The 24,143-nt window shown below is 38.4% G+C and overlaps 1 protein-coding gene across 2 annotated transcripts in view; it reads right to left on the bottom strand.

Moving 5' to 3' along the window:
* Positions 1–21,495, bottom strand: part of nes (lysophosphatidylcholine acyltransferase 3 protein nessy) — a 76,085-nt gene extending 54,590 nt beyond the window's left edge. For both annotated transcript variants that reach the window (XM_068367159.1, XM_068367158.1), the window contains exons 1-4: positions 21,348–21,495; positions 15,807–15,914; positions 14,762–14,884; positions 14,088–14,203 (exon numbers count right to left, since the gene is read on the bottom strand). In XM_068367159.1, the coding sequence (XP_068223260.1) occupies positions 14,088–14,203; positions 14,762–14,884; positions 15,807–15,914; positions 21,348–21,456 (456 nt within the window). In that variant the 5' untranslated portion in view covers positions 21,457–21,495. The remainder of the gene's footprint in view (positions 1–14,087; positions 14,204–14,761; positions 14,885–15,806; positions 15,915–21,347) is intronic.
* Between the last annotated feature and the right edge of the window lie 2,648 nt (positions 21,496–24,143).

The raw sequence follows: 24,143 nt of genomic DNA, 5'->3' as shown, positions 1-24,143 counted from the left end.
TCTCCAGCTTCTCCACCACCTCTTGTAGGCTCTTCACCTCCAGACTCGCCTGCCCCAGCTTCTCCAGCATCTTCTGTCTCACTTCCAGAGAATCCTGATTCACCTGCCCCAGTTTCTCCAGCATCTTCTGCACCTTCCTCTCCACAATAAACCAGTCTCTCCGTCCCTTGCAACATCCCTTCCAGTGTGCAAGCCAACCATAGGAATAAGGTAAGGAATTGTTCTCTTTTTTTTTATTGATATTTACTTTAATTCATGTGGTAAGGAATTGTTTTCTTTTTTTTTTATTGATATCTACTTTAATTCATGTGGTAAGGAATTGTTTTCTTTTTTTATTGATATTTACTTTAATTCATGTGGTAAGGAATTGTTTTCTTTTTTTTTTATTGATATTTACTTTAATTCATGTGGTAAGGAATTGTTTTCTTTTTTTATTGATATTTACTTTAATTCATGTGGTAAGGAATTGTTTTCTTTTTTTTATTGATATTTACTTTAATTCATGTGGTAAGGAATTGTTTTCTTTTTTTATTGATATTTACTTTAATTCATGTGGTAAGGAATTGTTTTCTTTTTTTATTGATATTTACTTCAATTCATGTGGTAAGGAATTGTTTTCTCTTTTTCTAATATTGTTTTTATGTCATTTGATACATTTTATTATAGTACAGTATACAGTAATACTTTACAGTACAGTACAGTACGTATATTTATGGTGTTCCGACTTACACGGAAATTCGGGTTACACCGCGTCTTAAGAACGGATCAGCGTCGTAACCCGAGGACCCCCTGTACACTTCATCTCCAGTTCTATTCCCTTGTTCCAATGTTGATTGAGGTGGAACTGAAGAGGGCAAAGATTCAGTTTTCCCAAGGAGACAAACTGCTCTAGCGAGGAAAGGGTTCCCAGTAGGCTCATCCATTCCCTTGCAGAGCACGTCTGTTTCCTTAGAAAGCTTTGAATTTTCACCGGGGCTTGTTCCGTCCTTGAGGCAGACGGAAAAGACCGAAAAGCTCTACTCTGAATCTCCATACCCATGCACAGAATCTCTTGGGATGCGGTTAATTGCGACTTGTCCTTGTTTATCAGAAGACCCAGTTCCTCTGATAAATCTGTCATCTGCAGATCCTCCAGGCAGTGAGTGTAGGAACAAGCTCTGAGGAGCCAGTCGTCCAGATACAGAGGGGCTCTGACACCTCTCGAATGGAGCATTCCCGCTACATTGGACATCAACTTTGTGAAGATTTGAAGCGCGGTGCTTAGTCCGAATCCAAGAGCCCGAAACTGGAAAACCTCCTCTTTGTACAAGAATCTCAGATACAGGTAATGCTCGACTTACGACCTACTGTATGCGACTTACGTCAATTCGACTTTACGACGAATTTTTGCAGGGTGATGACATCACTGGTCTATCGGAAATAGGATGAATATTTCCTTGAAAATAATCTATTTTCTTGCATAAAAATAAACTGATTTATCTTGGTAAATTATTATTTTATTTTATTAATATTCAGTATCTATTTTCAGTAAAAAAAAATACATTATGAAAAGTTTTAATATCTGTCGAGTTCATATGATATGTCTGGTTACGTCACATCACCGGCAGAAAGCGACTGGGCAATACAGTAATTCCCTTTTATCGAAATATTAACTAACGATACAAAGTATTTTGTGGGTCTGTATCGATTGTCATGAGTACTACGTAGCGTAAATTTGACTGTACGCTAGTTTTATCTAATCTCTGATAATAGATCGATGTTTATCTAAAGAAAGTATACTAATAGGACAAATATTTTCTTGAAAATAATATATTTCCTTTTACATTATAAAAATTAAATACTTTTGCTTTGTAAGTTAGTATTTTCTTTTCATTCCTTGCAAGAAAAAGAAATGACTACATATTTTGCAAGTCATTCTTTGTAGTGTCTTGTGACGTCATATTTCTGGCGGAAGCGCGCTGACAAACCGAATTATTTCCTTTCATTGTGTTACAGAGTAACTAAGTCCTGTGTAGCCTTTTGGGCTAGCGCGGAAGAGACTTCTCTGACCAGATCTTTCGAGAAAAGGAGCGAAGAAAGAAGTGCATAAAGCAGCTCAGATTTCTGCATGAGTGTAACCCTATTCGCCAGAAAAGCACACATTTGGGCCTTTTTCTTAAGGACACCTGCTGAGAAAAGTGCCGCTAACTCATTGGCCCCACCTCTCAATGCCTTGCCCATACATGACATAATATGGACGAGACCTTCTGTGTCAACATCCTTCAAAGAATCCATCCTTTTCCCCAAGGCTCCCAGAGTCCAATCGAGGAAATTAAAAACTTTGAAGGCTCTGAAAATGACTATAGGCAGGTGGTCCAATTCAGAAGTTGACCAAAAGACTTAAGTCCCCCACATGGCCGTCCAACGAGGGGCGTCCACCAGACTTGAGAAGTCCCCTTGGGCAGAGGCAGGGACTCCCAGGCCGAGAGCTTCTCCAGTTTCGTACCAAATACTCGACCTGGATGCTAATCTGGCCGGAGGAAAAACGAGAAAATTGTTTTTCCCCTGGTCTTTCTCAGATTGCATCCAGTCTCCCATAACCTTTAAGGCTCTCTTGGATGAACGAGACGAAACCATCTTCGTAAAATGAGACTCCTTCGAAGATTTCACGAGCGTAAATTCTGAAGGCGGGGAACGAGGAGCAGCAGGAATAAAGTTCTCAGGGAAAACCCCAGAAAAAACTCTCATGAGCCTTTTCAGGTCTGCCGAAGAATAGTGGTTCTTCGGGTCCTCTTCTTCTGAAACATCCTCTAAAGGATAACCAGGGGAAAGATGACAGTCGTCGTACCCTTCTTCTAATTGTCCTCGTACCGAAGTAGAGACATACCGTTTCCTCGACGTCGACTCCTTTTCGTAAATCCTGGCTCAGCGTTACGATGCCCAACTTCTTGACGCTCAGCGTCATGACTTCCAAGGTTCCGACGCCCGGCATCACGACGTCCAACTTCTTGACGCTCAGCGTCATGCCTTTCAAGGTTCTGACGCTCAACGTCACGACGTCCAACTTCTTGACGCTCAGCGTCATGCCTTTCAAGGTTCTGACGCTCAGCGTCACGATGTCCAACTTCTTGACGCTCAGCGTCATGCCTTTCAAGGTTCTGACGCTCAGCGTCACGACGTCCAACTTCTTGACGCTCAGCGTCATGCCTTTCAAGGTTCTGACGCTCAGCGTCACGACGTCCAACTTCTTGACGCTCAGCGTCATGCCTTTCAAGGTTCTGACGCTCAGCGTCACGACGTCCAACTTCTTGACGCTCGGCGTCATGACTTCCAAGGTTCCGACGCCCGGCATCATGACGTCCAACTTCTTGACGCCCAGCGTCATGCCTTTCAAGGTTCTGACGCTCAGTGTCATGACGTCCAACTTCTTGATGCTCAGCGTCATGACCCTCTTGACGCTTGGCGTGATGTAGTCCAACCCCTTGATGCTCGGCGTCATGACCCTCTTGACGCTTGGCGTCATGGTGTTTAGAATCTTGACGCTCGGCGTCATGACGAGCAACTCTCTTCTTGTCAGTAGCCTTTAAGTCTCCTACCGAAGTAGATAGCCACTTGGCTGGAGAGCTTCCCTCTGAGCAGGAAGGGAATTGCTCCGGACTGCTCCAATGGCTGCAACCTGGAACCTGAGGCGTCAACACACGACGCTGCTCAATAGCGGAAATCTTCCTCTTGAGAGGTCTTGACGTAAGACGCCAGCCCCGTCTGTGAGCTGCATCATCAGACGACGAAGATAACACTTTTACCTCGGCTTTCCCATGGCGAGGGCGAGCGTCCTGGGAAGCGTCAACAGGTACGCTCGAGGGGACGACTGCTCGGGAGCTAACGCCTCTCGCCTCCCTTCGCCTGTCAACATTCCTTCTCCCAGGGGTTGGGGAGCTTGCACTTTTTAACTCTTTCACATCAGATTATAATTTAGTCCTGCCTGCTGCGAGAGATTCTACTCTTTCGCCAAGGGCTTGAATGACCACCATCATGTCTTTAAGAGTTGGTTCGTTAGTTTTACAGTAGGGGGATCTGGGACTACCACTACAGGGGAAGGATCAATAGGCTCGTTAACAAGGGGGGGAGAACTATCCCTAGAAGAGCAAGACATACTTTTACTTCTCCTGATCCTATCCCTTTCAAGCTTACGAACATAGCGATCATATTCCAACCACTCGCTCTGTCAAAATTACACAACACATCGATCATCCAACTCGCAAAACTAACCTCTGCATTTTACACAAATGGAGTTTGGATCTAAAGAGGCTTTAGCAAAACGGGTCTTACATCCTCTCACACACCACCTAATACTCGAAGAAGAGTCAGACATTATCTAATCAGTGCCAAGAAAATGCCAAAAAACAAAACCAAACCGAGCGAAAGCCAAAGCCAAAGTGTACTTCACCAAATTAGCTGCAAAAAACACAGGCCAAAGCGAGCGAAATTCCAACGATGTCACCAGTGAGGCTGCAGGGAAGATCTGAGGAATAGTTGGAATGGTTCCAGGTACCTAGGTAGAGGGCGCACTGGTGGTACACCTGGCTACCCAATCCGCGATTGCCGCGAGTTTTGAAATTCTGCCGTGACGTCAGGGACTAAAGCTTTATACATAACTACCAGGTAAGTCAGATGTTTAAAACTAAAAATTAATTTTCTTTTAAATTTGGACCTTTTATTTGGTCAGTGACCATTAGAACAATTTTCAATAAAAAGAGAAGTAAGAATTTTTTGTATTCTTCACAATTAAATAAATCACAATATTGCTATCGACAAGAGATAAAAAGACAGTGTGGATCACGATAGCCTAGAAACAATTCCTTTATATAATCTACGCAGTAATTATGAACAAATCAAGGAGAGGAAATTGCTTGCAATCATTAATAACCCACATTCACTGGACACAAAAGACGGTATGGCCTACCCAAGCCATGGTTATAGCCACGAGCTGCTAGCCTGTCGTAATAATAGATGCCTAAGCCTATTGAAGGAGAAAAGGGATTTTTTTTCGGTTCGGGGATAAGCACCTATTTATCCAAATTTTGAGAGATGCAATATGAACATCAGGGGGGGTCATAAAATTAAAAAATGGTGATAATTGAGATGCATGCCTAAGTGCAAATCTAAATTAAAAACAGGACCTACTATTATAATGAAATGGGATTTTGGCTGACTGTTCCTATCTGTGATGACAATCAATTAAGTATATAACTTAGATCACATTCTGTTTTACTTGATAATTGCTTGTCACAATGGTCAGTGGTCTAGTTAAATCAAAATGATGAACAAAAATAAAGTGTCTTCAAATATCAATTACAGGTACACCATCAATTTTGCGGAACTGATTGGTCCAGCGGCACCTTTAATCAGGACACAATTTTGGAAAAGATTGTGATTGTATTTACATCAGGATTCTTTGGGAGCTTAAAATGCCCGATGTTGATATTGCTATTTTACTTAACGATTCCCCCAAATAAACATTAAAAATATTATCCCCCTGACACAAATTTATCAATTGCTATTAGAACAAATAAACGCATATTAGAACAAATAAACGCAGATGGAGTATCATGCACAACTATAGTCCATTTCTTTTAGAGAGTCATATTTGCACCGACTCGCAGCGGTGCCCTTTTAGCTCGGAAAAGTTTCCTGATCGCTGATTGGTTGGACAAGATAATTCTAACCAATCAGCGACCAGGAAACTTTTACGAGCTAAAAGAGCACCGTTGCGAGTCGGTGCAAATATGACTCGCTAAAAGAAATGGACTACAGGCTTATAGAACATTTTTGCGAGTGTAGTCTTGACGGGATAAAGGTTAATGTAATGCAGTATTGCACATTATCACACACAAACAGGAAAATAGCCAAAGCATAATGCATGACATGAAAAGCAAACAGAGATTTATACATTGAGAAAGTTCAATTGAAAACATGACAATTGGCTTATAATAAAAGCTACAGTTATAATTAACTCAATTATCATTACGTTAACCAAAACCAGATTGTCCAAAATATGAAAGGAAGAAAATTCTTACCAAGACATGTATGAATGGACTGAAGCGAGCATACACAAATCATTCATATTTTTGTAGTACTCCAGCATTTTTAGCAGTATAGTATACAGAATATGTATCTTATTCTCTTCATGAAAGTTTTTTTCCCCTTTCAATTCATTCTCAGCATATTTCATAAGTTTAGTTAACATTCAATATTGAATATTTTGCAGTGATTTATCTTAACACTTTCATACGTAGGTATTTGGACTTTCATGTCACAGATTTAAGATTCTACTCTCAGTCAGCTGAACAAGTTGTAAATAATTCTTGCTATTTCTGATAAAACTTAATCAGTTCTAATCATTGCAAAAGCATTCAAAATCAATCATAAATCTGCTTTGACCAAACATTTTATGTTTATTATGAAGCAAAATTTATTAAAACTATTTGATTTTTACACAATACAAAATATTTTTTCAGATAAATGATATAATCCATTCTACTTACATAATGCAACAAAAGCATTCAGGTCATATTTCAAAAACGTACTTAGTACAAAAAATATTGCTCTCCCGTAAGCAAAATTTATAATAAGAGCCATATCTACTATGTGGGAATTTGTTCTTTCTTGGCTTGCAATTGTTAATACCGCAAATTTTAAAAGTTTATATTTTTCCTAACTACACAAACCTTAGTCTTTTAATAGGCGTACGATTCCAGCTTGGATGGTATTCCACTGTTATAATTTTAAAGGCATGTCAGTGGTTACTGGCAGGTGCAGGAGAAAACCCTGGCTTCCTTGCCAGTACACTGCGACGTCACTTTGACCTTCATCTATGCTTGCGGGGTGGTTGACGTGGGAAAGGAGACCTGATGGACTCCGGTTTGTACAGTTAGGGAAAATACAAATTACTTTTCAAATTTGAAATTTGTTCCTACACGTATATAAAGCCTCATCCTTTATTAGGAGACTCATCATAAGGCGGTGTGAGCCGAGTCCTGCTACCTTTAACTTGAGATAAGGATCTCAGAGGCTAAGATAGGTTTCTGTTTATAGACAGATGGTCGTGGAAGAACCTCATATCCATGTAAGGGTATCTTGTCAATGTAGGGCCGATAAAAGTAATGGGTTCTACATAAAAACCATCCTGCCTCCCAAAAGAGGGTGTGGGAGATACAGCAATTCAAAACAATTATAGAAGATATCAGTGTGAAAACTAGACTGCATCAATGTTTGATCCAGAAAATAACGGGACAACTGCTTCACCCCAAAACAAGGGGAAGGAAAAGAGGAAAAAGGACCAGACACACTACCTCTTATCCTAGTTATCTTGAGACGAGATGCTTCTTGTCCTGTAATGTACGAGACACAATCTGTTGAGCAACTCCCACAGGTCCCAGTGAAAACATATATAAAGACATATGGATATACAGTACTCCTTTAGATACTGTAGTGGGCAATAAAGGTTGTCTGAAATTCCAAGACTTTGGCCTTTAATACTTGCACCACTGACAAGTTCTTCCTAAAAGCAAGCATCAAGAAAATTCTTGATTTCATGGGTTTTTACTAGAGCTGAATCATTAGGAATCCCTACTTGGGGATATGCCCTTTTAACGGTTTCATGAAGCAAGAAAGAAACGGTGCTCTTCGAAGTTGTCTTTTTAAAGCTGGCGACACTAATAGAAAGATCTGAATCTGCAGCCTGAAGAACTGGGTTCTCTTCAGGTAGTGTCTAAGCACCCTCACAGGATAAAGTAGCAAATCATCCAGACTGTCAGTTGCATCTTGAAGGGGAAATTGAGAAAGACATAAACATGGAGTCCTCAACTGAAGGGTTCTGGGTTTTCACCATGAACACTAAGATGATGGTAAGAGAGATCATTCTCTATCCTTCAGAATGATATAAAATATGGGATATTTTGTGAAGTTCGCCTACTCTTTTCGCCCAGATAAAAACAGTCTTTAGAGTAAGGCCCTTATCCGATGCTTGTTGTAGTGGTTTGCATGGTACACTTCTAAGGACTCTGGTTACATCCCACGCGGATGGTCCGAGTTCCCTTGGCGAGCAAGAGTGCTCAAAGCTCCTCAAAAGCATGGGCAATTCCCATAATGAGGATAGATACAAGCCCTTCAGGAAGACCTGGCTCAAGGCTGAGCGATAACTTTTTTCCGCTGCAACTGAAAGGAACTTCTCCAGGTGCAGGTATAAGAGAAAATCTGCAATCAATTGCAAAGAGGCTCTGACCGGAGAATTACCCCTTCTACAGTACCAACTGCAGAAAATGGCACACTTGACTTGATAAACCGCTGCTAAGGAGTCCCGTAGCTATCGAGACATTTTCGCAGTACCACAAAACTCTATCTTTCAGAGATGCTAGGTAGTTTCCATTCGTGAAAAGACAGGGATGTCAGTAGCCTTCTGTATGTGGGGCTGGCAAAGCAGATTGGGCCATTAGCAGGTCTGGGTACCATCCTACTTGTGGCCATTTAGGAGCCACTAGGGTCATTCTGAGATCTGGTGTATCAGCATTCTGTTGATTACCCTTCGAATCAAGCAAAATAACGGAAACTCATAACCGTCGAGGCCATCCCCCCAATGTTGGAAGGCATCCTCTAGAGATACTGCCAAGTCCTGGATTGGAGAACAGTAAAATAAAAGCTTGTTATTAAGATTTGTGGCAAACAAGTTAACAAGTCAACAGCCTCTTAGTTACAAGTGGATGCAGTGACTACTCTGCCCCTACCTCGTGACCCTGACGACTAAGCTTGTCGACAATTACATTCCTCTTGCTGACAGTTCCATCCAGTTGTCCAAGGCCAAGGAGTGAGCCTGTTCTGTCAATTTGCAAAGGAACTGTGAAACAGTATCTCCTTGTTTGTTGACATAGGCGCTATGGTGGTATTGTCACTCATCAGTCAACGAGTGACCTATCAGCTGTTGTTGAAGACTCCAGAACTTGGATCAATGCTTTCAAATCTAATACATCGTATGAAATTGTCTTTCCTCCTCGGACCAACACCCTGAGGCGATCTCGTTCCTTGGGTGTGCACCCCATCCTGCCTTTGATATGTCCAAGAAGAGGACCATCTCTGAAGGAGAACATTCTAAGGGAGCTCCCCTAAATAGGTTCTCATCCCTTAGCCACCATGCTAGATCCTCTCTTACTTTCTGGTTGACTGAAACAGAGTTGAGGAGAATTGGTGACTACCACCCATGTGACTTTAGGCACAAGGAATGCTGATTGAGCCACAAGAGAAGTACAAGCTTCTCCTGGGACGACAAAAGTCCATACAGGGGGAAGACTGAAAAAGACAAAGTATGGGGAACCACATTTACCCTGCTCATAACGATGTTGCACTTTTAACTGGCAACTCCAGGCCAGGAAAGAATTTCTCCTTGTGATTTTTCCATCACCATACACATTTTCACTGAACAGAGAAAGAAGAAAATGATTAAACAGTCAAAGGAAAAGTACCAATACATTTGTACACCTCTGAGGCTGATGTCAAAATGGAGTAGTGTGTGTGGTGGCAAGGGGACGGGGCTTCCACAGCCACCAGCTAGTAATCACCGATACACCTCGTAAAAATTCTAACAGCCTAACTCCAGCCAAGTTGAAATCATGCTCCTATTAAAAGACGAGGGTATGTATTCTTGTCGGAACAATTGATGATTTACTAGTACTCTATCTTTACGTATTCAAAAATTTTCATCAAAATTCATTTTCATTTAATGAACATGCCACTAATGTTTTGATCAGAAACCTTTATTTCTACGGCTAAGAAAACTTTTCTTAAAGTATTCTATAGATTAAATAACGTGCATCAACAAATTTACGGTTGTATTGGAACGAAAAGGAAGGGAGAGGAATTTTCCGTAGTCCACTTTGTATTTCTTAATAAACTGACAAATTAACTTTATTTTAGTATACCTTAACTATTACAGTATTATTACCATCAGAGGCTTTGAACAAAGGTGTTTATTTTTTTCATAAATTTATTAACTTCCCATCAGACCATTCTCACCAAACAACAGGTAAGCTTTTCAAGTGTCAGTCGTTCCATCAGACCACAAAGGTTAAATCAGAATACTATGTGAGGCTACTCCAACAAATGTGCTTGCATCCACCAGTGTGAGTTCTTTGCAGCCAGTTAAAAGTTAAATATCAAAGTTTTAAGAAAAAAGAATGTAGAAAATTATAGCAATTAAATACAAAACAAACATGCATACTGTAAAGAAAAAATTATTGCTAAAAGTGCAAGAAAGATAAATAAATGGCCCAAAACCCTAGTAATTTAGGATAAAAAGTTTTGTGTTTTGAGATTGGTGAATTAATTTTATCAAGTGTCTATTTTTGTTTTCACATTTTTGAAAAATTTATTATGCCATATCAGAAAATAATTAACAATTAACAATAAGCGTCAAGACTCGTTTAACAATGGTTTAGTATGAAGCCATTTCTTTTAATGAATGCAAATTTTTGTCTCGCCTTATAGGCAATTAGTCATGTAGTATCCTAGAAATTAAAAACTTGCAATAACTTTTACCATTTAGCAAAAAAAACTTCATACTAACCAAACAATTAATTATTCCTAAACTCGCCTAGCATTAATATTGCTTCTATTTTGAAACTAGCTAAATGTTGACGTCTAGCATAAAGCTGAAAAGTTTCCTGCTTTCTTTCCTTGTTATAGTTCTTACTCTCTAGTGTGGTATTGGGATTGGTGTTGCATGGTAATACTACTGCGAAGGTAAACCATACACTTTTGTCTCTCAGCTTCTAAGCCATACTCTTTGTCTTTCAGTTTGTAAACCATAACCTCTGTCTTTCAGTTTGTAAACCATACCCTTGCCTTTCAGTTTCTAAACCATACCCTCTTGTCTTTCAATTCATAAACCATAACCTTTGTCTTTCAGTTTTAAATGATACCCTTTGTCTTCCAGTTTATAAACCATAACCTTTGTCTTTCAGTTTGTAAACCATTCCCTTTGTCTTTCAGTTTGTAAACCATATCGTTTGTCTTTCAGTTTCTAAACTATACCCTTTGTCTTTCAGTTTTAGACCATACCCTTTGTCTTTCAGTTTCTAAACCATATCCATTGTCTTTCAATTTCTAAACCATACTGATTGTCTTTGTTTTAGACCATAACCTTTGTCAATTTCTAAATCACACCCTATGCCTTTCAGATTCTAAACCATATCCTTTGTCTTTCACTTCCTAAACCGTAACCTTTGTATTTCAGCTTCTAAACCATACCTTTCACCTTTCAAGTTTCTAAACCTTACCCTTTGTCTTTCAGTTTCTAAACCATTTCCTTTGTTTTTTAGTTTCTAAACCATATCCTTTGTCTTTCACTTTCTAAACCATACCCTTTGTCTTTCAGTACGTGTGCTCTCAGAAGCTGCATGAACAAAAGGCATAATATCAGCTTGCATAGATTTCAGTAAAATAGTAGGTTTGTCATTGTTATGAATTCTCAAGGATGGATAAGTAGGATCCAAATGAGATAAAAGGGCTTGAGAGGTAGATACATAATCATGAACATCATCTGCACATCTACGTGCCTGAGGATTGCACGATCAAGTCATACATCCGTAAGATGCGAAATTACGTCAGTCATTGTGCAGATGGATATGCACATGCGCTGAAATGGCAGCATATTCTGTGACGTTAGCATGCACAGGGATGGTGGCCCGTACACGCGTCAAGCCTGATTACACATAGGCACAATGATGTGTGTTGTTGACATGCGGCATAAGCATGTTAGTGGATACAGTAAATTTAGCCTTCTGTAATGTCTGCTTGGAAGGGAATGATGCAATTGTGCTCTGACATACCAGCCAAACTAATAAAGTGAGTGTTGGACACTCCTGAGGAAGTCAATACAGCATTGGAATAAGTGAAGTGATAGTAGAACTCTAGGCTGAGCCTAGAGAATTCTGGGCCAAGCCTGGAGAATTCTCATGAGGAGGGCAATGCCGAGGACCCTTGAACATAAAAGGCAAGCCAGTACGAGTGGGTGAACGATACGGACCTTCAAACAGGGCTGCCTCAGTATGTGGGAAAATGGCAGTCTTGCCTCGAGAGTGAGGCGTTCTTGGGTGAAAACGTGGGAAGACTTTCGACACTTTCAAGGGAGACACCTCCAGAAGCGAAGTCATACTGCTGGAACTCTGCCATAAAAGGGCTCAGCATTAAATACACTAGTGGGAAGTGAGGGAGATCTATGCAAATCAGTGTACAGTAATCAGGCACTAAAGAAAGTGTCCCACCCTGGAAAAGCTAGGGCTGTAGCCAGGGGATCAGACTTTGGAAGTGATTCATGATCACTAGGCTATGGGGTGATAGTACATTAACAAAGGTACCATTTTTATGCAAAGTAATTAATTCCTGGCCGTCATCCTCAGTTACTGGAGCCACTAAGGGCTTTGGAAAACAAGGAATAGGGTAGGAAATATCGTGCGTTGCAGAAACGAGCTTATTCTTCTTACTGTCTAAGGAAAAAGACGAGGAAGGTGAAAGATCCCTTTTAGCTCGTTTCTTACGACGAGAACAATATTTCTCCCACTGGGAGGACGGCCACTCTCTATAATACTATTCTATGAAACACCACTTACCACGGCAGTTCGGGCAAAGGGGACGCAGATCAATCTAGACCCAACTCATGAAGGTGCCCAAGGGCGACCATCACAACTGGGACAAGTCCGCATAGTACTAGACATGGCACAACAAACCGCAAAATGCACTGCAAGGGTAACACAGATGTGATCCTAGAGTGCCACGGGGAGGTCAGCCTCTTGACTTGGCCAGGAGAGAAGTGGAGCTTGTCTCGCAGCAGTAAATAACATTGTCCAGCAGTGGGGTTGCCTGGTAACCTATTACATAGCTACCAGTTCGGCACTTTCTTTCTTTCTGATCATAGTAAGTCGACATATGAGTAAACCTGTATAAATGAATCGGAAGTTTTTATCCTTGGAGGAACAATTAGGTATCTATAGAACTCCCTAACACAATATCACATTCTGGAGCAAGTATACAGTAGTGAACTAAAGTGTGGCGACAAAAAACTAAAAGGGTATGGTTTACTCATGCTGCAACACTGACATACATCACTATATGATCCCAATACTACACTAAAGGGGTACGGATATCAAAAGTAAAGAAAATGGGAAATCTTTCAGCTTTAGGGTAAACGTCGACATCAGCCATCATCGAGAGGGAAGCAATATGAAAGCCTGGGAGGTTATAAAGATAATCGGTGTGTATGTGTACGTTTGTTAGCAAAACCAACACCAAACATATATTAAGTCAAATATAAAAACTTTTAAAATGACACAATTATCAATAGCAATATAGATAACTCAGCAATTATGTATATACCTGTAGCACATTGAACATGAAAGATCAACAGACAAATGCATATACATATTGTAATTTTCTATAATCCCAGTATACTGTACAGTTATTCTGTTTACATGAATATTTCTAAGTTTCTGATAATTCATATTTCTTAAGCAACAAAGGAAGTGAATAATTAGTGAGTCAAGAGGTATAATGAAGTGTATAACTATAGTCCATTTCTTTTAGCGATGCATATTTGCACCGACTCGCGGCGGTGCCCTTTTAGCTCGGAAAAGTTTCCGGATCGCTGATTGGTTGGACAAGATAATTCTAACCAATCAGCAATCAGGAAACTTTTCCGAGCTAAAAGGGCACCACCGCGAGTCGGTGCAAATATGACCAATCAGCAATCAGGAAACTTTTCCGAGCTAAAAGGGCACCACCGCGAGTCGGTGCAAATATGCATCGCTAAAAGAAATGGACTATAGCAAGAAACTTATGTGACTGTGACCTTTCGTAGACAGCCAAAATCACTAAAAGAGCAAGGCTTTGGAACCAACAGTGCCGGAAAATGCATGGTGTACCTTACTTAGCAAAAGCTACTTTTTCCAAAGCATAAGAAACTGCTACTTTCAGGAGGCATGAGTAGGCATATATTGCACAATATTTCCTCCATGACAAACCTGGAGTGATTAACATCAGCAACATTCTAAGTGTGTACTTACAGGATCTTTTTTTCCATCGTAAACATCGTAAGTCAAAGCGATAAGGCGCAATGTTAACACACAATGTGGCATACTCCATTTAATATCGTAAGTATCCGTTCCTGTCATGTAGTAGCCTAAAATGATGCAAACCAGAAAATCATGTTATGGAAGGAGAGAAAATACAATACAATACAGATTCAAGTTCAGTAATGCTGGCACAAACATTGTAAACAGTTATCACCAATTTTCATATCTTTTTTTTATCATAACACTTAACCCTTTTACCCCCATGGACGTACCGGTACGTTCTTGCAAAATAATGATATTTAAATTTTTTTTTTGCATATTTTTGATAATTTTTTGAGAAGCTTCAGACATTTTCCAAGATAATGAGACCAACCTGACCTCTCTATGATGAAAATTAAGGCTTTTAGAGTAATTTAGAAAAAATATACTGCAAAATGTGCTTGCAAAAACTTAACCCCTCGGGGTTAAGGGCTGGAAATTTTCAAATACCTGGGGGTAAAAGGGTTAAGACATACAGTACTACTAAACAACTGGTTCTTTCTATCAACAAACAGTCCTGACAAGACAGGTATGGGACAGATCTCGGAAAAGCTCACGTGACACATAGAAAGGGCATTTCATACATATACGGTAAAGTAATGACATATTTCCTAAACATTACTTACCAACTAGTAGATAGGTCATGTTGAATATAAATGAAACAATGACAGACTTGAGTGTTCCTCCCATGAACAATAACAGTAACCACGCTGCTGTGACGCAAATGGCGGAGTGAACAACATTCTGACCTGTGGTGAAGCAAACAAGTTACAAGAAGTATGTGGGTGAATAGTAAATACTTATGTAAATGATAAAAGAGGTATATTCATTATTCTTATTTTAAGAGTGGCGATAAAATAATAATAGCACATTCAATAGAAAAAGTATAAATTTATATAAATTTATATAAATAGCATTTTATTAGTGTAAATGTTACCGACCATCAATGTGCGATACAATCAGAACATTATTCAGTAAAACAAGGGTAAAATGTAAACCGCTTAACTACAAGTTCCGTAAAACTGTGTGAAAAGTAACAATAAAAAGGCCAAACTACACGTCTAAAAGCCTACATTGTACTGGGGTTTCCGAATTGCAAAGAAAAAGAAAAAAAATAAAATAAATTGTGGAAAAGGGTTTAAAAAAATCTATTTCAACACACAAAACTAGGATAAGTAATATCAAATCCATTTAACAGATGACACAGTTTTACAAAAAATATAATAGTTATCAATAGTGCAGGGTGCTTGGGTTGTAAAATCTTTATCTATGGTAAATAAATTGTAAGTTATAAGTGAATGAATTACGATTTTTATGAGTTGAACCAACTGATATTCAGGTTAATAAGGAGCCAAAAAGCAGATAAATTTTCTCACAGAAAACAAGACAGCATGTTACTCTAATATCTTTTTGAGGTCTCAACCAATGAAGATAATTACTGCATATTCTAATATTTATGGCCCATTTACAATCAATTCTGACATATAAATTAAAAAAGGGTAATTGGAATATATTTTCACATACAATGAAACTTTAATAGCACTCATTCTGTGCTTGAAAATATTGAAATTTGGATCTAGAGATATCCAGTTTTTGTTAGTCTGTGAATGGTGCACAAAAGCCAAATTTTTACAAAGAGAACAGCACATCTTAATTTGAAACTTTACTTACCATAGTTAAACAGAGCAATGCTAACGCCACAAACAATAAAATACAGATGTTGTAAACTTGGACTCTTGCAATAGAGTGTATAACGATGTATCAAAACTAATGGGTAACCTGGAAGGAAAAAAAGATGACAATTACTTCTCTTTTAAATAGAATATAGTTTCATAGGGTCCTCGATTTACAAATGATTTCGAGATCCAAACACAATCTGAAATGATAAATCTCAGATATTGTATCAAAAGTCTATAATGAAATGTAATTAAACAATATCATCCAATTTAATGCATTAACCCTTTTACCCCCAGGCTATTTGGAACTTTCCAACCCTTAACCCCCAGGGTTTTTTTTTTTTCAAGCACATTTTGCAGTAATTTTTTTTTCAAATTGCTCTAACAGCCTTAATTTTTGTCATAGAGAGGTCAGGTTGGTCTCATTCTCTTGGATAATGCCCGAAGTTTCTAAAAAAATTATCAAAAATATGCAAAAAAAATTTAAATAGAAGTTTTTTGCAAGGACGTACCGGTACGTCCATGGGGGTAAAGGGATGAGTTTTGTGAAACGTATCAGTACGTTAAGCAAGGGTTAAGCAAGACGACATTTTCAATATGAAATGGGACTATTTGACGTTTGCAGCTGAAAATTGTAGGCATATGAGTTAGGTGACGCCTACCCTAAGCCAAAATTCAACTTAGAAACAGCTTCTTGGAACCCAATAAGCTCGTAAGTTGAGGACTCTCTGACGTATATAAAACCTTCAACTTTTAAGCCATTTCTCCTCATAGGGGAGGATTGAAAGAAAAAACATACGGATTGCTACTACATGCATGCTTAAGACTACTGAATTAGGGATCAAACTTCACAACATTGGGCATACCCTAACACAGAAGGGTTATCAGCAATATCAAACCCCTTACACACACACTGCACCATTCAATTCATGAAAACGAAGATCCTTTCTCTCTAGAAGCTCTTTTACACCACCTGCTAAACTTTTTCAAGGTCTTCCTCTCCTTCCCTCCTTAGACTTTTGAATCATACATTTTCAGGCAATCTATCAACCTTATCCGTAACATACAGTAGTGAACATTATTGTACTAAGTTCAACTGCATACCTTTCTGAAAAGTTAGCCTACATAGAAACTTTCCTAATAAATGTATAGTAGTACCTATTCCTTAGCTCACTCCTATTCACCATAACCTTTATTTTGCTCACACTGATTTCCAATTTCCTCTCCATCACACACTTCTGACTTTTAATCATTTGCATAATCTTTCTTAGAATCTACCATTATCAGTAGGTCATCTGCATATTGCAACTCCCATAGGCTTTCTTACATCCCACAGAATGATCAATGCCATACGAAATAACATTTAGTCTGACTACCCTTTCCCCAAGGCTAAAGCCAGCAAGAACATTGTCTTTGGTGTTTGACACCTGTCTGATGCTTTTCATGTCTAGTCCCTGGCTGATGGACTAAGTTACCTTAGAGGACAGGACTGCTGGAAGCTCCTCATCCACATAGAAAGGACCCACGAAGAGGAAATGTTCAGGCCTTTTAGTCAGACTTGGCTCAAGGCTGAATGGTAACCTTCTCATTGTAAAACTTGATGATGAACCAGGCGATTAGTTGCAGAGGCTCGGAGAAGTACCCCGTTCACACCAATTGGATAAGATGACCCCTTTTTCCTGGTGCATAAATAGCTATAGATGATCTACAGAGATATCCAGACATATTTCCAAATACTGACTCTTCTCCACCCATGAAATGACAGGGAAATATACGACTGACAAGGAAATTTGGGCCACTGGGGTAATTGCACTTGTACCTTGACAAGGAACATCTGGAAGTCCAGAAACCATTTGGCTTGTGGCCAATTGAGAACCATAAGGTCAGCTGGGCAGTCTAAGTCCTCAAAAGTTGGTCAAGTATTCAACATAGGCAAAAGGTTGTCCAAGGGATGTTGGAATGGGTCTTCAAATGCAGCAGGTGGGTCTGAGACTTATGAACAAAACACTGATAGCCCCTTGTTCAGGCGAGTTGCAAACACGTATATCATTGGGGAAACCCAATGGACAAAAGGCTTTCTGCCACTCTGGAAAACGGGGACTACCCCATTCTTACTACTGTACCTGCCCCTGATGGCTGAGTAGGTGTTAAGACATTCCTTTTGCCTGGAATGTACCTCGATGCTAAAGTGCGTGCCATCTTTGCTAATTTGTAGATGGATTGAGACACTGTCCCTCTATGCTTGTCGACGTAAGCCACTATGGTATTGTTGTTGCTAATCAACACTACTGAGTGCACTATGAAACTCATGTTGGATATATTACAGGGTTAGCAGAGCAGCACAAATTTCCAGCAGGTTGATTCGCACGCACATTTTGTCTTTGGACCACAGTTCCGAAGTGTCCTTTCTCCTCATGTATACGAACCAGCAAAAGATGGCTGTAGAAGCAAGGAGACCCATCTTGGACAACTTCTAGAACGTTTTTCTTCATTATCGCCTTTACTTCGCTTTCGAGGATGAGGGCTATCAGCAATTTTGGAGGATACGTCAGGAACATCATTAAAGAGCGAGTGAGTGTAGGATGAAAGCTGATGAAAGGAAGGCGATATCCATCCAGTATAAATTTTACCCGTCAACTCTCTGCACCGTGTCTCTGACACATTCAATGGCTTGACAATCATCCCACAACTCTCAGCAACTGAAGGAGGGATTCATCGACCTCAGTGACCTCTGCCTTTTTTCCTAGCGCAGCTAGTTTGGGGGCAAAATTGTCTTCGGCACTGTCTAACTGGGTTGAAAACTTCGGCACTGTCTTACTGGGTTGAAAAGAAGAAGATGGAAGAGCAGTTGATCTGGAATGACCACATCTTTTGAAGATCACTGTTTTTTGTGGATATGGGAGTCAAGAGAACTCTTCTGTCAAATTATTTACACAAAAACCAACCAGACAGTGGAATGACCTACCTAACCTGGGCGTGGAACTTCAGATGTTCAAAATTTTTGTAAATTCTATTTTGATGGACAGGTTGATATAAATCTTGTTCCATAGTTTATAGATCACTGATCTATTTTAAGGCTGATACTGATTTTAGAGTACCATATATTTTTTATTTATTATTTATATATAGTATTTTTGATATTTCCTTTATTCACTTGGGTGCTTCCGATGTTAAGAGCCCCTCGGCTTGTAGCATTTTGCTTTTCCAGTCAAGGGTGCAACTTGGCTATTAGTAATAACAATAATAGTTATCGGAAGCTTCTAAAACTTTTCTGGGACCTGCTATAATACCTAATTTAACCTTGAACTCCTCATGGTTCCCTATTCTTCTTGCAATAGCACAAAAATCTAATTTTTTCCTCGATTCTGAATAGCACAATCATCTGAATGTTCACTTTTCCCAATACAGAATTGTTATAATAACTACTTCTCTTTGTATGGGTAGAAGAGATTCTTTAGCTATGGTAACCAGCTCTTCTAGGAGGACATTCCAAAATCAAACCATTGTTCTCTAGTCCTGGGTAGTCCCATAACTTCTGTACCATGGTCTTCCACTGCCTTGAGCTAGAGTTCTCTTTCTTGAGGGTACACTCGGGCACAATATTCTATCTCGTTTCTCTTCCTCTTGTTTTGTTAAAGTTTTTATAATTTATATAGGAAATATTTATTCTAAATATTGTTGCTGTTCTTAAAAAAATTAATTTTTTCCTTTCCTCACTAAGCTATTTTCCCTGCTGGAGCCCCTGGGCTGATAGCACCTTGCTTTTCCAACTAGGGTTGTAGCTTAGCAAATAATAATAATAACTACCTCAATCAATATAAACACTTATTCCTAAGAGATGTAAACATTGACAAAAGACACTGAAGAAATCCAATCCAAAAAATTCAAGGCTCGCAAAATTCTATAACAACACCACCCACTACTTGGGGGTCATATGAGCAATTGGGTTTACTAATACCTATAAATACACTATATACTTCTTATTTTCTTCTTTAGGAATTTTGCGCTATTATAAATATTTTCCCACATTCTAATTATCGGCACAGTCCATCCTAACAGATCAAAATGGAGTATATAATTGGTTAGGACAGAAATAAACTTTTTTAATACTTGCCCAATTGATTTGCAAGCAGAGTAAGGGAAGGAAGAAAGAACGATGGATTGACGAACTAGAAAAATGTGCGGATGTAGACTGGCATAGAAAAACCATAAACAGACGTGAGTGGGACATGTTTAAAACCTCTGTCCTCCAGTGGACGACAGTAATGGCTAGCTATCTATATACCTCTCTCTCTCTCTATGTGTGTATATATATATATATATATATATATATATATATATATATATATCTATACATATATGTATATATATATATCTATACATATATGTATATATATATATCTATACATATATATATATATATATATATATATATATATATATATATATATATATATATATATATATATATATATATATATATATATATATGTGTGTGTAGCTGCTGGGATCATGTGTCCTGGATTTCGCATGTTCGGAAATGGCAACCCTAGTGTAGCCTAATGAATAATCAAAGAGAAATAAAAAGAATGAACAAATTGAAATTTATGGATGGAAATAGCCCAGAATCCTACGGTGTATTAGAGAAATGTGTACGAAGAATTCAATCCTTGTCATAAAAACTAGATTATGGGCCCTTGTCAAAAGCAAACTTCAGAGGAAAATGCAAAGTGATGCTTGTGATCTTTGCAATGCGGATGATAGGGAACATTTTTCACGCTTAAACCTAGAAATTATGAAATTAATTGGGCAGGATATAAAATCTTCGAGGCAGACCATGAAATGGTAAGAGGGGCTTATAAAAGCTGCAACAGCTAACCAAAAATGAAAACAAGGAAATATTGCAACTTGATGTTTCAATGTAAAAATTTAAAAAATTAAACTTACAGTACAATTTTCATTATATAAGGTTAGGGTCTTCTGAGCATACATAAGCTTAACCAAAAATAAAAATTTAATTTCTCGTTAAAATATAAAAAGATGGTAAAAGCTACGAAGGTTGCCCCATGTTTAATCAAATGAGCAGCTAGGCTGGGCCATATTACGTCATTCAAAGATGACAGGCAGTCGAGCATAAACGTGTCTGAAGGACAATTAGTCCTGATGTAAGTTAAGTAGTTAACATTACTAATTACTTAACTAGTGCCCAGCTTGACACTGAATCCGGTGGTGCCATAACACGGGTTAATACGTTACCGTAAACCTAAGGTAGATAGCGCAACATAGTTATAACACGGGTTAAATTAAATTTTCGACTATTATAATAAAATTAAATTAACACAACACCAAACAATAGGTATTATTAAATCGGCGGACATGCCTCAGTGAGAACACTTCGAGTGAAGCAATCTTCTGACGATCCCATTTAAGACTAAGCTAAGCTATTACGGCAGACTACTTCCCCCGCCAAAACACTAAAAATAAACATGATTTTTCTCTTGGTAATCACAAATGCCGTGGGTAATTCTAGTCTTACCTATCAATATCGATATCAAAAGACGCAGCGCTGGTTCAGGGGCGCCTAAAAGATTAGCAAAAGGCTGAAGAAACGTGGTGTTATCGGTTAGTTCTGCCATCCCGGCCATGTTTGTTGTCGATGGATCAGCTGATCGTCGACTGATGCGTTGGTTCCAGGGTTGCAAGATTAATTCCACTGGATTATCGTACATGAGCCTTAGAATTGTCGTTTATAAACCAAAATTATCGTACAAACTTACGATATAATTATCATGGAGTTACATGATTGACTTATTTGAAAAATAATTAGTATATCTGTTTAATTAAATACACAAACACACATATGTATATACCTAAGGTATGTATCGTACATCGTACCGGACCTAAAATAATCGTACATATGTGATAATTATCGTACAAAGGACACCCCTGGTTGGTTCCCGACATGCCGCTATTCCGTGAGATAAATGCCATATATTACATTAATAACTATTTTTATTCACGACAAGATTTCGAGTCATCTATAATTATTCTGCATTTATTGCTATTTATTATATACTAAATTACTAATTAATATGAATATTTATAAAGTGCTCTCTACTTGAGTAGCATTAAGTTAAATAAATTAGGTCCCCTGGGACTTACAGGATGCTCTTCTTTTTCTCTCTCTCTTTTTCCAATTTACTACAGTCCGATTGGATGGTGAGGCAATCACACGATTCACACCACGCGTGTACTAAGCCCAATATACACATGCTATGAATCTCCTAATAGTGAGAAATGGACAAACATTTATAGGAAATCGTCTTTTAATTATGATAAAAGTACATAGCCTTTTCCTACATGAAGCTCAATACTACACAGTATTCTATATGTTTTATTCCAGCTGTGACCAAGATGTGGAATGATCTTCCTAATCGGGTAGAATGATAAAAATTCAAACTTGCAGCAAATGCTTTCATATTGAACAGGCTGACATAAGTCTCTTTTTAATAGTTTACATATAAAAGATTCGTTTTAATGTTCTTACTGTTCATAAAAACATCTTATTTTAATTCATCGTTATTTCTTTAGTTTATATCATTTCATGGCTTGGCGTCAATGACCTTAGATCATTCAATCAATCACTGGGCTATTTTTCCCGGTTGGAGCCCTTGGGCTTATAGCATCCTGCTTTTCCAATTGATTGATTAGAGGTTTTCTGGCATCCTGACATCTAGGGTCATTGACGCTCCTGCTTTTCAAATTAGGGTTGCAGCTTAGCTAATAATAATAATAATAATAATAATAATAATAATAATAAGCTTGTGCAGAAAAATTCAAATGGTTAGAGTTCTCTTGCTTGAGGGTACACTCGGGCACACTATTCTATCTAATTTCTCTTCTTGTTTTGTTAAAGTTTTTATAGTTTATATAGGAATTATTTATTTCAATGTTGTTACTGTCCTTGAAATATTTCAATTTTCCCTGTTCCCTTTCCTCACTGGGCTATTTTCCCTGTTGGGGCCCGTGGGCTTATAGCATTCTGCTTTTCCAACTAGGGTTGTAGCTTAGCAATTAATAATAATAATAATAATAATGATAATAATAATAATAATAATAAATCCCTTTTTCTGTTGCTTGGATAATCGTTAAATTATTAATATGGTCATCATTCATATTAGGCCTATAGGCCTATTTACTTACCAGCGAAACTAAATTTAGCTGGAAAATCTAACTGGGTTCAGCTCAAGGTTCCCAATATTGAATTGAACCCCCGTGGTTCGAAAGACCCCGAAAATTAATGGACAAAGTGAAAAAGAGAATAAAAAACTCAAACTAATATGAGTAAAACCATAACAGAAAGATCATTATAATTTGGTCACACATGGAATAAGACTTCTAGAATATTGCTTTATTTTGAAGCTTTGTGTGTGTGTGTGTGTGTGTGTGTGTGTGTGTGTGTGTGTGTGTATTTGGAACGAGATAAGACCTTTAAATGTTTAAAGGCCACTGACCGTGAATGTCAAAGGTGAGTGACAGTGACCTTGCCCTTGGCTAGTAGGACAATGCCCTAGAGACTGACCAAATATTCATACTATCGGCGCCCAAGCATCCTCTCCATCTAAATTAGGACCAGGGAGGGCTAGGCAATGGCTGCTGATGGACTCAGAAGTAGACCTATAGGCTCCCCCAAAGAAACCCCCCCAATCCTTGCTCACAAGGATGGTGAGGTTGCAGACACTACAAGAAACTATGAAACTTGAGCAGGACTCGAATCCCAGTCAGGCAGAGGAAGGGACGTTTCCAATAAGCCACCACAATGAATATCCCTTTCCTTTATTATTATTATTATTATTATTATTATTACTAGCCAAGCTACAACCCTAGTTGGAAAAGCAAGATGCTATAAGCCCAAGGGCTCCAACAGGGAAAAATAGCCCAGTGAGGAAAGGAAATAAGGAAATAAATAAATGATGAGAATAAATTAACAATAAATCATTTGAAAAACAGTAACAACGTCAAAACAGATATGTCCTATATAAACTATTAACAACGTCAAAACAGATATGTCCTATATAAACTATTAACAACGTCAAAAACAGATATGTTATATATAAACTATAAAAAGATTCATGTCAGCCTGGTCAACGTAAAAACATTTGCTCCAACTTTGAACTTTTGAAGTTCTACTGATTCAACTATCCGATTAGGAAACTAATGAAAAACCACAACACATAAATTTGCGAATACATTTCAAGAATCACTCGTTTACTTGATTCAATGAGAATTTCTATTCACTTACGGATTCTGATCATGATTCGTCCTGCCATGA

Source organism: Palaemon carinicauda, chromosome 45, assembly GCF_036898095.1.
Source record: "Palaemon carinicauda isolate YSFRI2023 chromosome 45, ASM3689809v2, whole genome shotgun sequence".
In the NCBI taxonomy this organism is placed as follows: Eukaryota; Metazoa; Arthropoda; class Malacostraca; order Decapoda; family Palaemonidae; genus Palaemon; species Palaemon carinicauda.
This window is presented reverse-complemented; position numbering and strand designations above follow the sequence as displayed.